The sequence below is a fragment of the Oncorhynchus keta genome, chromosome 14, assembly GCF_023373465.1.
Source record: "Oncorhynchus keta strain PuntledgeMale-10-30-2019 chromosome 14, Oket_V2, whole genome shotgun sequence".
Taxonomy (NCBI): Eukaryota; Metazoa; Chordata; class Actinopteri; order Salmoniformes; family Salmonidae; genus Oncorhynchus; species Oncorhynchus keta.
The window spans coordinates 57249027-57266283 of record NC_068434.1 but is presented as its reverse complement, the minus strand read 5'-3'; the positions used below and the strand labels follow the sequence as shown (position 1 = coordinate 57266283).

General features: G+C 42.5%; 1 protein-coding gene across 4 annotated transcripts in view; it reads left to right on the top strand.

Annotated features, from left to right (window-relative positions):
* The first annotated feature begins 268 nt into the window (after positions 1-268).
* Positions 269-17257, top strand: part of LOC118393652 (DNA damage-binding protein 1-like) — a 35485-nt gene continuing 18496 nt past the window's right edge. For all 4 annotated transcript variants that reach the window (XM_052461953.1, XM_035786549.2, XM_052461952.1 and 1 more), the window contains exons 1-12: positions 269-437; positions 1795-1943; positions 2479-2595; positions 2757-2978; positions 3177-3291; positions 3534-3631; positions 3808-3966; positions 7310-7393; positions 7716-7935; positions 12395-12470; positions 15316-15424; positions 16655-16833. In XM_052461953.1, coding sequence (XP_052317913.1) covers positions 377-437; positions 1795-1943; positions 2479-2595; positions 2757-2978; positions 3177-3291; positions 3534-3631; positions 3808-3966; positions 7310-7393; positions 7716-7935; positions 12395-12470; positions 15316-15424; positions 16655-16833 — 1589 coding nt within the window. In that variant the 5' untranslated portion in view covers positions 269-376. The remainder of the gene's footprint in view (positions 438-1794; positions 1944-2478; positions 2596-2756; positions 2979-3176; positions 3292-3533; positions 3632-3807; positions 3967-7309; positions 7394-7715; positions 7936-12394; positions 12471-15315; positions 15425-16654; positions 16834-17257) is intronic.

The window sequence follows — 17257 nt, the reverse complement described above, 5'->3', positions numbered from 1 at the left end:
TCCTCTTCATCAGTCACTTGGCGCTCTGCTGCGGAGGTTGACAATTTAAAACACTGATGAGCAAAAGCATCGCAACACAGTATTTCATGTGAAAAAACGTCCTATTACAGAGGGGTAAGCCAAATAATATAAGTTCTGACACTCTCCTCTTCTGTCCAATGCAGATAGATGGACAATGCACCATATTATAAAAATACATGCACCAACAACGACAAATCGAATTCCGAGCCACATGGGGCGCTGTGAAAGTAAATATATCTCGTGTTTTTAGCAATACATTTCCGCTTGTTTTTTTAAATTATTTATATCCATGGTTTCAACACTTGTGAAGAACTGATACGATTTCGCTGGTGTTCTTATTCTGTCTTTGAACGCCATGTCTTATAATTACGTGGTAACAGCGCAGAAACCGACGGCAGTCAATGCCTGCATCACCGGTAATTATGTTATTCTTGTTAGCTCGCGCACCAACATGTCGTAGCGACCTCATCCACTAGCACGCTAATCTCCCGCGCGAGAAGCCAAGCTACAGGCCCCTTGATATTGTTTCGCCAGCAAGTTGATCAAGTCCATTGATAAAGGCTTTGTTCAGAGTTGTTTTATTAACCATGCACTGCATTGGACAAGTGGTTTCGCTCGACTGATATCATATAATCTAGCAATCGATTGTCAATCAAGTGAACACAAAATGTCACGAGCCAGTGTGTGCTCCTGCGCAGCCAGGATGTTTTGAAGCTAATGCTAGCTATCTTCAGCTGTCGGATGTCAATTTGTTTGGATTACTATTACCTTGTTTATCAGTTGGCCAAGAATCTCAGACCGGTTTGGAGCTTCAGTGTTGCAAAATTACACGGGTAGCAGGCAGGCCACTGCAGTGCCAGTTAATATGTCCACCTAAATAATAAATTGGCAAATTTATAACGTTATAGTCATGGACAGCCTGCGTAGTTACGAATGTAAGGACATTTACTTAGCCTTTAACTGCCTGCATTTCTTTGATTGCAAATATGTTGGCGACAGCTGGCAAACTATTCAATGTATTACTGTTTAGGTTAAAATCACGTGTGATTAAAAATCACTTAATCACATTCTGACACTGACTAACAAATCCCATATTGTTAATTTTAAAATCACACTGTCTAGGCAGTGTTGTCACCTTAGTGTATATTTTGAGTAAAAATGATCTGCTTAGCTATAAAAGTAGGCCAGTTGTATTGCTAGTACATAGAAAAACAAATACTTGAACTCAAGAAATTAGCATTTTCAATATACAGGAAGGAGATTGAAAAAAGATAATTGCGTAGACTTAAAATCAAATTAGATGTATATATAGCCCTTTGTACAGTGCTGTACAGAAACTCAGCCAAAAACCCCAAACAGCAAGCAATGCAGGTGTAGAAGCACGGTGGCTAGGAAAAACTCCCTAGAAAGACCCAAACCTAGGAAGAAACCTAGAGAGGAACCAGGCTATGAGGGGTGGCCAGTCCTCTTCTGGTTGTGCCGGGTGGAGATTATAACAGAACATGGCCAAGATGTTCAAATGTTCATAAATGACCGGCATGGTCAAATAATAATAATAATCACAGTAGTTGTCGAAGGGTACAGCAAGTCAGCACCTCAGGAGTACATGTCAGCTGGCTCTTCATAGCCGATCACACACTAGCCGACTTGCCTAGTTAAATAAAAAATGTATATCTGCTAGTCATATAGAAAGCTGGAAGGCACTCCAATAACTACTAATTTAGCTCTTAGACAAATTTGGTCCGACTGACTAGACCACCCTCTCTTCCCCAGGCCACTTTACTTCTGCCGAGGACCTGAATCTGCTCATAGCCAAAAACACACGCCTGGAGATCTATGTGGTCACAGCGGAAGGGCTCCGGCCCGTCAAAGAGGTGGGCATGTACGGCAAGATTGCTGTCATGGAGCTCTTCAGGCCAAAGGTGAGTCTACTACGACCTGTATGTTTGTGTGTGCATGTTAGTCATTTCAAAGCTGGGTCACATTCAGTAGAGAGAAAACATTTTGAAACAAGGAGGTACTGCATGAACTTTTATTCATTTATTTTATTTAACCTTTATTTAACTAGGCAAGTCAGTTATGAACAAATTCTTATTTTCAATGATGTACTACACCGGTCAAACCCAGACGACGCTGGGCCAATTGTGCGCCGCCCTATGGGACTCCCAATCACGGCCGGTTGTGATACAGCCTGGATTTTAACCATAGTGTCTGTAGTGACGCCTCAAGCACTGAGATGCAGTGTCTTAGACCGCTGTGCCACTTGTGATCCCAATAAGAACACAGAATTATGTTTAATGTTGCAAAAGGTTTCACTACGGTGTGCCCCTCTTAAGAAGACCCAGGTTTCTTCCTGTAACTGCCATACAAGTTGTAAACTAATGCTGAAATGTAACATCAGACATATTTTTTTACTGGCTTCAATGGAGAGGAACTTTTTGTTTGTTTTGACTGCAGGGCGAAAGCAAGGATCTGCTCTTCATTCTCACGGCCAAATACAACGCTTGCATCCTGGAGTACAAACAGAACGGGGAGAGCATCGACATCATCACCCGTGCCCACGGCAACGTGCAGGTAGGATAAAAATAAATATGAGGGTAGCTAGTGTCTTTGAGCTGTTGATGGAGATCAAGGTATATGTTCTGCAAAACTGCAACAGGAATACTCTGCAGACTGAAACAATAGGTATGCTGTGAAACTCCTCTTACTTGACCAACTTATTTATTTTTGCATAGGACCGCATCGGGCGTCCCTCGGAGACAGGCATTATTGGCATTGTAGACCCTGAGTGCCGCATGATCGGCCTGCGGCTGTACGACGGCCTATTTAAGGTGATTCCATTGGACCGGGAGAACCGAGAACTCAAGGCCTTCAACATCCGCCTGGAGGAGCTGCAGGTCATCGACGTCCACTTCCTGTACGGCTGTCAGGCGCCCACAGTCTGCTTCATCTATCAGGTAGGGAGGAGATGAGAAAATGCAAGATTAGGAATATGATGCTGTTTGAAAGAATATTGAGGAGTCAGAGAGGATGTATATATGAGACTGTAGTGCATGTCTGCTGAAAGGGGGAATGTGTGTTTTAGTTAACAGAAATGTTGCGTGAATGTCTGCGAGTGTGTCAGTCTGATTTGTTTCTGTGTTTGTGTGCTGTAGGACCCTCAGGGACGGCATGTGAAGACCTATGAGGTGTCGCTGAGGGAGAAGGAGTTCAACAAGGGGCCGTGGAAACAGGAGAACGTGGAGGCTGAGGCTTCTATGGTCATTCCAGGTGAGGAGAGAGAAAATCCAGGCTAGGTTAGACAATGATCGTCGGGACCTGGTCCAATGCTCATGAGATTTACTTCATTCTGATGTTCAAAACTCTTAGATTAGTGTTTAAAGATAATTTCCACTGGAACTGCAGTGCCCAAAGGTCCTCTTCTGCTTTTTCTACTACTTCTTATAGTGTATTTAAATGTGATTCCCTTGTTGGTTGATTTACGTGGTGGTTTATGTATTTGTCTATTTCAGTCCCAGAACCATTTGGAGGCGCTATAATCATTGGACAAGAATCCATCACCTACCACAATGGGGATAAATACTTGGCCATTGCGCCTCCCACCATCAAGGTAAGATCAACGTAAATCAACACAATGCAGAGACTTTCAACTCTTTTCCAGCATCATGCAGTTTGATAGCAATGATGAATTGGATATAGTGCTGCACTTCTCCAGATGCTCAAAGCACTTTACATAGAACAGAGGGACACTCCCCTCATACACCACCTCTGTCCCGCCCCCAACAGCAAAGCACCATCGTATGTCACAACCGCGTGGACCCCAACGGCTCCCGCTACCTGCTGGGGGACATGGAGGGTCGCCTGTTTATGCTGCTGCTGGAGAAGGAGGAGCTGATGGACGGGGCCGTGGTGCTCAAGGACCTCCGTGTCGAGCTGCTCGGAGAGGTATGTGTTGTAGGCCTGCTGTCTCCCTCTCTCTGTTTCTGGTTGTTTTCTCTTTTGTGTGGTCCCTCATTTCATCTCAACTTCTGTCTTTTGTTCTTCTCTCTGTAGAAAGCCTTCTCTCTTGCTGTCTCTGATGTCTCTTGCTTTTTCTGTCTCCCTCTGATCTCTTCTTTTTTTATCTGGCTCAGTCGTCTCGTATCTTGCTTTCAGTGATGTCCCTTTTGAACTCTCTTTCACTTTTCTCTGCTTCTTTCCTCTTTGATATTCACATTACACAACTGAGTCTCAATGGCAGAATTATCCTTCAGTGTGTATTGTAAAAAAATATGTGAGTGTACACCAGGCCCTATTTGTAAGTTGATAATATGAGATGGGCTGAAGAGTAGGGTTGGACATTTTGGGGAATATTCAGAGGTGGTAACTTTCTGTGGGAATATATATATGGGAATTAATGGAAATATATACAAATGAATATTAATACCATTTAAGTGTAGATGTTACACCTTTTACCTTATCATAAGAAGACATAATTGCAAATGATTAAATCCTTCCAATATTAACAAAACCATTTAGTTACGAATTTAACTTTTTAATTAAATTAGTTGACTTTTCACATGGGATGATTTTATTGAACAACAAAAGAATGGGAATGATCCATCGCATCTCCCAAAAACATTTTCAACATACATCTGTAAAATTATAGTCTAAAAACTACATCTTTGGTTGTCTTCCTCTCAGGCTTCCATGTCTTCTCCCTGGACCGCCTCAATGTCCTCCTCTTGAACATCAGACTCTGAGGCCTCAGGGCGGCTCGTTGTCAGGCTCAAAAAGCCTCAAATTTGCCCGGATGGCCACACATTTTTTTAACACTTGTATTGGTCAGCATGTTGCGTGTTTGTTGTGTGTGTGTTCCCAAACAAGGACAGTCGCGCTCTAAGGCGGCTGATGTTGGTGGGATTTAGAGGCGGATGCAGGTAATGGGAAAGAGCCTCAGATCCACAAAGTCCCTTCCACCAGGTGGCTGAGGAGATATGTTGGCATGACGACCATATTGCATCTTCATTTCAAAGCCCTTGCTTGGAAGTGTACTTTGCCAGACTGCCAAGAACCTTGCCCTCATCCAGGCCAAGGTGGTAAGATGTGGTAGTGATGACACCATAGGCCTTGTTGATCTCTGCGCCAGACAGGATGTTCTTGCCAGCAACATATGCTGCGGCATATATGGGCTTCAGGCAGAAGTCTTCTTTTTGATGTATTTCACAACTGCAGTTTCCTCTTCTTGGAGCAACAGTGAAGTGGGCAGGGCAGTACAGATTCCTTCTCTTACATCTGCAAGGAGAGTCTGAACATCAGACAGGATGGCATTGTCTCCCTCAATCCGTGCAATGGCTACTGCTCTAGGTTTCAGGAGTTTCCGGCTGCCACCACTCTCTCCCAAAATACATCATCCAGGATCATCCTCTTGATGGGGCTGTCCATATCGGCAGACTGTGATATGGCTATTTCTTGGAGCGACTCCTTCCCTTCCAGGAGACTGTCAAACATGATGACAACACCACCCCAACGGGTGTTGCTGGGCAGCTTCAATGTGGTGCTTTTATTCTTCTCGCTTTGCTTGGTGAGGTAGATTGCTGCTATAACTTGGTTACCCTTCCCGTACCTAACCATTTCCTTGGCTCTCTTGTAGAGTGTATCCATTGTTTTCAGTGCCATGATGTCCTTGAGGAGCAGATTCAATGCATGAGCAGCACAGCCAATGGGTGTGATGTGAGGGTACGACTCCTCCACTTTAGACCAAGCAGCCTTCATGTTCGCAGAATTGTCTGTCACCAGTGCAAGTACCTTCTGTGGTCCAAGGTCGTTGATGACTGCCTTCAGCTTACCTGCAATGTAGAGACCGGTGTGTCTGTCCCTTGTCTGCTCTTGTAGGTCAATGGTTGAGGGGTGGAGATGACGTAGTTAATTATTCCTTGCCCATGAACATTCGACCACCTATCAGAGATGATTGCAATACAGTCTGCCTTCTCTGATTTGCTTGACCTTCACTTTAACTCTGTTGAACTCTGTATCCAGAAAATGAGTAGATAAAGCATGTCTGGTTGGAGGGGTGTATGCTGGGCAAAGAACATTCAGAAATCTCTTCCAATACACATTTCCTGTGAGCATCAGAGGTGAACCAGTTGCGTACACAGTTCAAGCAAGACATTCATCAGCATTTCTCTGGCTACGTTCCTCCATTGAGTCAAAAAAACCTTCTGATTCCAGGAGGACCGTGAGTTGTTGCTATCAATAAGGTGTCTTCATCATTTTTAACTCGAATAGAAGTGGAAGGACTTTTGTCAGAGGTTGTTTGTTGTGAGCACTGAGGGAACTTTATGCACTTGGCCAGATGATTCTGCATTTTTTTGCGTTCTTCACATTTGATTTGGCACAGTTTGCAAATGTACACAGCTTTTCCTTCTACATTAGCTGTAGTGAAATGTCTCCACACATCAGATAGTGCCCGTGGCATTTTCCTGTAAAGATTTGAAAGAAAATTTGTTTGTGCTTGTTCAATGAACTATAAACAATTAATGGACATGCACCTGTGTAACAGTCATTGAGACAGTAACAGACAGTAGGCAATTAAGGTCAGTTATGAAAACTTAGGACACTAAAGAGGCCTTCCTGCTGACTTTGAAAAACACCAAAAGAAAGATGCCCAGGGTCCCTGCTCATCTGCATTAATGTGCCTTAGGCATGCTGCAAGGAGGCATGAAGTCTGCAGATGTGGCCAGGGAAATAAATTGCAATGTCCGTACTGTGAGACGCCAGAGAGACGGGACGGACAGCTGATCGTCCTCGCAGTGGCAGACCACGTGTCACAACACCTGCACAGGATCGGTACATCCAAACATCACACCTGCGGTACAGGATGGCAACAACAACTGCCCAAGTTAACACAGGAACGCACAATCCCTCCATCAGTACTCAGACTGTCTGCAATAGGCTGAGAGAGGCTGGACTGAGGGCTTGTAGGCCTGTTAAGTTTGCTGAAAGTAAACGCAGTTGACAGTGAGAGGACGTTTTTTTTTGGCTGAGTTAAGCAGTTAGATTAAACAACTCCTTTGTAAGAAATGTTTTAAAATGAAACGTGTGGATAGAGGTGAAGTAACACTCAGTTAGCAGGCTCAAGCAGGCTAAAACCCACATGGTAGCAAAAACTAACTAGCATAAATTAACAAGTGAGAAATTATTTAAACATACTTTGCTGTAGGCTACTATTTACTAATTAACAAAACATCCCTTTACAACACTACTGAAGAGTAATGTCTGTGTGCGACCCTCCCTCCCTCCCTTGCAGACGTCCATTGCAGAGTGCTTGACCTACCTAGACAACGGTGTGGTGTTTGTTGGTTCAAGACTGGGCGACTCCCAGTTGGTCAAGGTAAGTTTGAACCGGTCACATAGAAAATACCTCGATGAATGTTACCCCTGGAAAAGTGTTGATTTTAACAAAGACAAATGAGAAAAAAAAACAACTGGTTTTACAAGGTGCTTTTTGAGCATGGTAGAGTTTTATAGCACTTGTAGGCAACCAATGGGAAGATTGCCATCACTCAGTAATGAAAGGTACAAACCAGCTTTGAAATTGAAGAGTTTAAGAAAGGATAAGCATGCCTCACAATTTTTTCTGTGCTGGGTAGTGGACATCAATCCATCAGTCAGTCCACTTGTTGTTTATCTAGAGTTGTCACCCCCCTTTCCAGCTCAATGTGGACAGTAACGACTCAGGGTCGTACGTGGCAGTGATGGAGACCTTCACCAACCTGGGGCCCATCGTGGACATGTGTGTAGTGGACCTGGAGAGACAGGGACAGGGCCAGCTGGTCACCTGTTCTGGAGCGTTTAAGGAGGGCTCCCTCAGGATCATCCGGAATGGCATTGGGATCCACGAACACGCCAGCATCGACCTGCCAGGGATCAAAGGTCAGTAAGGAGGACTTCTGGGCCCTTGGAAAAAAGGAGGATGCTGCTTTCTCTGGACCAATACCCAAATCGACCCCTAGCCCTTATCCCCCAAGACAGATCTGAAGGAGTTGGATTAGTATACGCAATATATGGTAGTCTCTCTACATCTGATACACTAGGGCCAAATTCAAGCTGCCTTGAATGAAATTCTCAAATTCGAGCTGGGTGGAGGGAAACCCAGGCCAGCGCAGTCCAGTTTCACAACTGGTGCCGGCTCAATTAGAATCCAGGATGTTGACACCATTACTATACAACCGCCAAGCTGATCACTGCTGGATGCTGACACAACATTTAGCTAGATTGTTTGGGCTTGTTGCTGTTTGCTTGCCCATGGACAAGCAGTACTGCAGTAGTCAGACATGACACGAGTTACCACAATACCTGGATCCTTCATACATTTTTGTACTACAAAAACTTTTATACGAACACTCAGCCCTAGAATGCTAGCTAGCTAAAGCATTTGCTTGCAAATCAGTTGAAACTAACTAGCTAACATCAGCTAGCAGGAATTTTTTCTGACCAGGTCGTATTGAATGCTCGTTAGCTACATCATATCAAACCTGTCTGGCTTGGTTAGCTAGCTAATAGCCAATGCCATGGCAAGCAAGGGAGGAATTAAGCTAGCTAGCTGGCCTCTTAAATGTAACATCCCCATATTATATATTTTTTATTCAATTCAGTCTGGTATGAGAACAGTAGCCCCTTTCTCCCCAATTCCGTGGTATCCAATTGTTTTTTTAGTAGCTACTATCTTGTCTCATAGCTACAACTCCCGTACGGCTCGGGAGAGACGAAGGTCATGCGTCCTCCGATACACAACCCAACCAATCGGCACTGCTTCTTAACACAGAGCGCATCCAACCCGGAAGCCAGCCGCACCAATGTGCACCTGATGAGACAAGGATATCCCTACCGGCCATACCCTCCCTAACCCGGACGACGCTAGACCAATTGTGTGTCGCCCCACGGACCTCCCGGTCGCGGCCGGTTACGACAGAGCCTGGGCGCGAACCCAGAGTATCTGGTACAGCGCCCTTAACCACTGCGCCACCCGGGAGGCCAAAGCTGAATATCTTGGCTATTGATCTGTTTCTTAAAATATTGGGTGTGATTTACTACCATATATGGGCATACGGATGTATAAGGGCAGACTGAGCCGATACCCTGATTTCAAGATGGCTGCTACCTATGTTCCGGTTAGCGTTGTGAAGCGTAAACATAATTAACACGGAATATGTTGATTCACACCGAAAGCTGGGCCTCCACAGATCATGAGGATGTCTTATTTGTCTGTATGTAACCTTCTGTTATTGATCACCAGCCCAGAGTCACACTTTTTTTTTTTTTTACACAACGTTTTGCAATCATTTTACAAGGTAAGCTTCAATTTGGTCTGTTTTTGAGCTATAACTACGTTAATTCTTAGGTTGGGAGGAACAAATCTAGCCTATTGCCAATGTTATCTGATGATGTATGACGAATGACATAATGGCAATGTCGAATGTCCCCCGAGTGACTATCTTTGCGCTTGAAAAATATGATAAACCTTTGGATTAGAGGTCGACCGATTATGATTTTTCAACGCCAATACCGATTATTGGAGGCCCAAAAAAGCCGATACCGATTATTCTGCTTTTATTTTTAATTTTTACAAATTTATTTATTTATTTATTTTTTTGTAATAATGACAATTACACAATACTGAATTAACACTTATTTTAACTTAATATAAAACCTCAATAAGATCAATTTAGCCTCAAATAAATAATGAAACCTGTTCAAATTGGTTTAAATAATGCAGAAGAAAGTAATATGTGCCATGTAAAAAAGCGAACGTTTAAGTTCCTTGCTCAGAACATGAGAACATATGAAAGTTGGTGGTTCCTTTTAACATGAGACTTCAATATTCCCAGATTAGAGGTTTTTAGGTTGTAGTTAATATAGTATTTATAGGACTTTTTTTCTCTATACCATTTGTATTTCATATCCAAACTATTGGATGTTCTTATAGGCACTATAGTATTGCCAGTGTAACAGTATAGCTTCCGTCCCCCTCCTCGCCCCTACCTGGGCTCGAACCAGGAACACGTCGACAACAGCCACACTCGAAGCATCGTTACCCATCGCTCCACAAAAGCCGCGGCCCTTGCAGCGCAAGGGGAATAACTACTCCAAATCTAAAAGCGAGTGACCTTTGAAACAGTATTAGCGCACACCCAGCTAACTAGCTAGCCATTTCACATTGGTTACACCAGCCATTAGGCTGATAGGCTTGAAGTCATAAAGTCATAAACAGCGCTGTGCTTGCGAAGAGCTGCTGGCAAAACGCACGAAAGTGCTGTTTGAATGAATGATTACGGGCCTGCTGCTGCTTAGTCGGCAGCAGGCCCAGACTTAATTATAACATAATAACACACAGAAAGACGAGCCTTTGGTCATTAATATGACCGAATCCGGAAACTATAATTTCAGAAACAAAACGTTTATTATTTCAGTGAAATACGGAACAGTTCGGTATTTTATCTAACGGGTAGCATCCCTAAGTCTAAATATTGTTGTTACATTGCACAACCTTCAATCTATGTCATAATTGTGTAAAATTCTGGCAAATTAGTTCGTAATGAGCCAGGCAGCCCAAACTTGCATATACCCTGACTCTGCGTGCAATGAACGCAAGAGAAATTACACAATTTCACCTGGTTAATATTGCCTGCTAAACAGGATTAGTAGTTATAACTAGTGATTATGATTGATTGTTTTTTATAAAATAAGTTTAATGCTAGCTAGCAATTTACCTTGGCTTCTACTGCATTTGCGTAACAGGCAGATTACTCGTGGAGTGCAATGGTTAGAGCGTTGGACTAGTTAACTGTGCGGTTGCAAGATTGAAACCCCTGAGCTGACAAGGTGAAAATCTGTCGTTCTGCCCCTGAACAAGGCAGTTAACCCACAGTTCCTAGGCAGTCATTGAAAATAAGAATGTGTTCTTAACTGACTTGTCTAGTTAAATAAAATATATAACATTTAAATTTAAAAAATAATTATCGAAAATACCGATTTCCTTTTCTTTTGAAAACTTGAAATCGTCCGTAATTAATCGGCCATTCCGATTAATCGGTCGACCTCTACTTTGGATGTCCCCCCAACACCACCACAATGTTTGAGAAAGATTGGTGTTATAGATATTTAGTTTTTATAGGGAACAATAACTTTTAGGCACATCCGGTGTGCAAAAACAGTGCAATTACCACATTCAAACACTTGAAAGGACACTTGAATGTACCCTGGATACCCCATAACACCAGCACAATGTTTGATGTTTTTATACTTTACAAATACCAATTTTAGGAATTGAAAATATGTATTAACATTGGAATTACCTAATTTACAGATATATGCCACTTTGGAGAGGTTTAGGGACACATCAATGATTATCTTGTAGCTTGTCAATTTAAATATTACTTCCAAACAAAAACATGTATTTTGTGTGTGCTTTGTATGTTCTGATAATTTCCTCATACTATCCCAGATGTCATCTGTCCAAGTATATCATGTTTTGGCTCGTCAGAATCATGTAATTACACATGAATAGCAGTTACTTTTGGGTGTCTACTTAGGTAGACATCTACATTCTAAGAGGCTAGCCTGTTTAGCTACCTAGCTAACGTCAGCAAGCTAAATACTTGGCTCTGAGTCTGGCTGGCACTGGCAGGTGTATGGGATAATGTTAGTTACAACATGGTGAGGGTGAATTAAATTCTTCAACATCTTACTAGCTAGCAATATTAGCGATGCCAGCTGCAGTCACATATTGGCTGCCTAGCAACATGTCATAATTTCTCATTTCTGAAGGCAGTGGAAATGCAATTTGAGCTAACCCACCACTTCAAAGTGCCAATGGAAATGGGGCTTCAGTGGGGTTTTCTCCATATTGTTTGCATCTGTCTAATTATTGCTGTTTTCTATTTTTTTAAATTGTCGTTTAAAAAAAAAAAATGATGGTCCCAGGCATCGGCCACATACTCATGAACACGTTGATGAGAAGCAAATTGTTTACTTGGCCAATCAATGAGGCCCAGATAGAGAACGAAAACCTTGAGAAACTGCCCTGGCTCACCAGGACTGTGGGCACGGATCAATCAATCAAGCTACAGCGTTGACTCCTTTCTAGTTCAGGGTCCTGTTCGCTAGGTACTGAAATGGAAGAAAACAGACTAAACCCGGGAGGGACTACCTGGACTCTTAATCCAATAGTTGTCCAAATCAGAAGCAAATTTTTGTTTTCTGTAGCAAAACACTTTGAAACATTTTCCGTTTGTCCTAATGAAACACCACCTCGCTAATAATGCTGCTTGTTTTCTAGTTCTGTTGAACACTTGATGTTTATTTTCCTCAATATTTTTTGTTGTCCTCCCAGGTTTGTGGCCCCTTCGCTCAGAGGCTGGGAGAGAGACAGACGATATGCTGGTCCTGTCTTTCGTGGGCCAGACAAGGTGAGACAAACCAGTGGTGGCCTTATAGAAAGGTTCTGCACGTGTTGACCACAATACAATCGCTCCCTGTTCAGTCTGGTGACGCCTTCCCTAATGCCTCACACAGTACCTTGTTTATATGACGAGTTATTGGTTTGACACATATTATAACAAAAGGGAGAATAGACAGATGAAACAAAATATGTATTTCATTTCAGAGTCAGACATTGTTGACATGGAAAGATTTTTACACCGATTGTAATGAGACAATTTTTACAAAGGTTGAAATGATCAAATGCATGAAAGAACTGTTGGTCACTAAATCCAGTGAAAACTAGGACCATGAAAAAAAAACAACCAGCTGGGTCTCTTCACCTGCTATTACACTTAAACTAATTCACTAAGATCTGCCCACTACAGTGCTGTCTGGTCAGAACATGATGTTGAGGCCCATACTCAACACTTGGTCACCAACACACGCAAACATGGGCATAGATGATTCCATTTTTAAAGTTATTTTATATTTTTTTTGTGTGGTTCTAAAAGGGGAAACAATACAATCATTTGAATTTACTAAGATAACTGTACATATGTAATATAACAATAAGCAGATGAGCAAACTGTGGTATAATTGCTCAGCACTTCCTTCTTGCAACAGCATGTAAACACTTAATAACTTGAGGTGTCGAGGGCAGTGCCCTGCATTGCGTCCAAGCATCCTTATTGGTTGAAAAAATCTATCTGATTGGCTTTCAGGTATGTCAATAATTTGGGAGGGCCAGCCTTTTTTTTACAATGTACGTTGCCTATTTTCACTGAACAAAAATATAAATGCAACATGCAACAATTTCTAAGATTTTACTGAGTTACAGTTGATATAAGTTAATCGGTCAATTGAGATCAATATATTAGGCCTTGGATTTCACATGACTGGGAATACAGAGATGCATCTGTTGGTCATAGATGCCTTTAAAAAAAAAAAAGTAGCAACGTGGATCAGATGTGACCACCATTTGCCTCATGCAGTGCAACACATCTCCTTTGCATAGAGTTGATCAGGCAGTTGATAATGGCCTGTGGAATGTTATCCCACTCTTCAATGGCTGTGCAAAGTTGCTGGATATTGGTGGGAATTGCGGTCATGCACGTCAATTCAGATCATCCCGAACAAGCTCAATGGGTGACATGTCTGGTAAGTGTGCAGGCCATTTTCAGCTTCCTGGAATTGTGTACAGATCATTGCGGCATGGGGGGCCGTACATTACCATGCTGAAACATGAAGTGATGGCAGTGGTTGAATGCAGGGCTCAACATAATTCTCAAAGTTGGAGTCTATGCTATTCTCATTCACAGATTTATTTTGAATGATGTATTTTAGGCCACAAGAAGTGACATTGAACAAACAATACCAAGATGGAGAAATAAAATGAGGACTCAAAGAACATAGGCTACAGCTGAGGAATGCTAATGAAAGAAATGGCTAGTTGCCCGATGCTCTTTTCCAAATGATTCTAGCAATGTGCAGCCTACTACAACACGTATAGTAGCTTAGGCCTAATAAGAGAGAAGGATAAGGGGAAAAAATGGGAATACGTTTATAGTTATCAAGCTGAGGACAGCAGAGTTGCTCTGCAGCCTGTGATGATTTACACCTCGGCACAAAATCGCACAGCCAGCGATGCACTTTGACTCGCGCCATCTGTGAGCTTCGGCACAGACCGGCCTAAGCTAATTACACGTCTCTTTCGTGCCACAGCTCCCCCAGAGTGGAATAATCTTTTCGAAAAGATTTGAGGCCACTAAATATACTACAGCGTTGTATAGCGATCAATGTCATGATTCCTCTCGTCCCTCCTGTAGCATGCCAGCCAAATACGTAGCACTCACTTTTGTGTTGTACTTTTTTTTTTGTATGTTATTTTTTTATGGCTGCTAGGGAAGGATAACATTGTCAATGGGCAAGCGCAGACAATTATTTCAGAACCCTCCTATGTACTTCACTTATTTTCAGTCACCCTTTTGACCAATGGTATTCTGGGCCATTTTTTGTTGTTGTTGGTGTAAGTGACTTCAGCTTTTCAACAAGTAAAAAAATATGTCCTACTTGTCCAAAGGACAAGTGACAAAAAAAAGTTAATGTCAAGCCCTGGAATGGCATGATAATGGGCCTCAGGATCTTGTCAAGGTATCTCTGTGCATTCAAATTGCCATCGATAAAATGCAATTGTGTTCCTTATCCGTAGCTTATGCATGTCCATATCATAACCCCACCGCCACCATGGGGCACTCTGTTCATAAAGTTGACATCAGCAAACCTCTTTCCAATACGTTGCCATACACGCCATACACGTACAGTTGAAACCAGGATTAATCCGTGAAGAGCTCACGTCTCCAGCAAGCCAGTAGCCATCGAAGGTGAGCATTGCCCACTGAAGTCTGTTACGACACCCAACTGCAGTCAGGTCAAGACCCTGGTGAGGACGACAAAACACGCAGATCAGCTTCCCTAAGACGGTTTCTGACAGTTTGTGTAGAAATTGTTGAACCCACAGGTTCATCAGCTGTCAGGGTTGCTCCTCTCAGACTATCCCGCAGGTGAAGAAGCCTGATGTGCAGGTCCTGGGCTGGTGTCGTTACACGTAGTCTGCAGTTGTGAGGCCTGTTGGACCTTCGCTAAAATTACGGAGGTGGCTTATGGTAGAGAAATGAACAAAATTATCTGGCAGTAGCTCTGGTGAACACTCAACATTTGTGCATATTAAGCATTTCAGGGATCTTTTATTTCACCTCATGAAACATGGTACCAACACCTTTTACATGTTGCGTTTATATTTTTAAGTATATAAGTCGTTCCGTGTTTCCTCAGGGTGCTGATGCTAAGCGGGGAGGAGGTGGAGGAGACTGAGTTGCCTGGCTTTGTGGACAACCTGCAGACCTTCTACTGTGGCAACGTTGCCCACCAGCAGCTCATCCAGGTATACACAAACGCGCGCGCACACACTAGTGATGAGGGGGAAAAAATCTATTGTTGCATATAGGGATATTATTTTTCACGTTATGTGGTATAGTTTTGACTATTGCAATATGTTTGCGCTAATTGGCTGTACCTGCACCAAAACGAATTTATTTCCATGACTGATTAAAATGTTTCTCATGGCTCTCTTATCCCTCTGCGGCAGACATATGATGAGCAATATGTTTGGAACATCGAATCGCAATAAAATCAGTATTGAATCGCAATACATATACAGTGCCTTCAGAAAATATTTATACTTATTCCACATTTTGTTGTTAGAGCCTGAATTCAAAATGGATTGTTTTTCTCAACCAGCTATAAACAATACCCCATAATCACAGTGAAAACATATCTTACATTTTTGTGGCAAATGTATTGAAAATTCAATATGTAAATTAGATATCACTGTAAGCTTTCACCCTCCTGAGTCATTACTTCATAGAAGTACCTTTGGCTGCGAATTAAAGCTTTAAGTCATCTTGGGTATGTCTATCAGCTTTGCACATCTGGATTTGGGGATCCATGCTGGCTGTAAAAATCCCTCCATGCGAGGTTGAAAACCAAATGGCCAATAACCTATCCTCCTCCTAGGCCTATCGTAATAGCTTCAAGATATGGTTAGTTATGAAAAGTAGCTTATTTCCCAAATATTCAAGCCTACGAAGGTGTTGTCTTAAAGTTAGTGGCTTTCAAGAATGAAAGTCTACAGCCTCAAGCTATTCTCAATCACAGCTTTATGAGAGAGGTGACAAAAAAATAATTGAGGCAAATAAAGCAATAGTTATCCCGTTCTGAAGACTGTAGACTGCTTCTATCCAGGCCGTGATGTAGGCCTATAACCTATCTCACTACGGCCTGTTCCTCATCAGTCACTGCGCCATCATGTGCGTCTGCCACGCAGACACACAGACCTGTGCCACACACATGCACACACACGCTTGCACTTTGTCAATGGAGCAGAATATCTTTTCCTCTGCAAAACTGATGTTTAATGGTTGTTTTTATCCGGTGGGCACATGGCACAACAGGTCAGATAAATTGCACATGAACAATAATCACTTGCCTTCAACTAAATGTATTTTTATGTGCAGTTGTGAATCAAACAAATACACATGTGAACACTAAAAGTGTTCAAACAGTGAATCGTGCGACGGTGCCAATATATTTATGTACTGTGTGTGTGATTCAGATCACGTCGGGCGGTGTGCGTCTGGTAATGCAAGACAGCAAGGCCCTGGTGTCTGAGTGGAAGGAGCCGCTGGGCCGGAACATCAGTGTGGCCGCATGTAACTCCTCCCAGGTGGTGCTGGCCGTGGGCCGCGCCCTCTACTATCTCCAGATCCTCTCTGGGGAACTCAAACAGATCAGGTACACGCAACTCAAATCCAGTTCAACTTTTATTTACAGTGTTGTTAAACACCACCTGGGAAGTGGTGAGCCCCAGACCAACTGAATTGTAGCTTTAAGTATGAATAAAAGTTAAATCAACAGAAGAAATGACAAACACAGTTACTTCAGAAAGTATTCATACCACTTGACTTATTCCACATTTTGTTGTTACAGCCGGAATTTAAAATGGATACAATTTATGGGATATTGTGTGTAAATTGACACACAATACCCCATAATGACAGTAACAACATGTTTGTATAATTGATTGAAAATGAACTATAAGTAAGTAAAAGTAATTTACACCCCTGAGTCGATAGTTTGTAGAAGCACCTTTTGGCAATGATTATAGCTGTGAGTTTGTCTGGGTAAGTCGCTAAGAGCTTTGCATGCCTGGATTGAG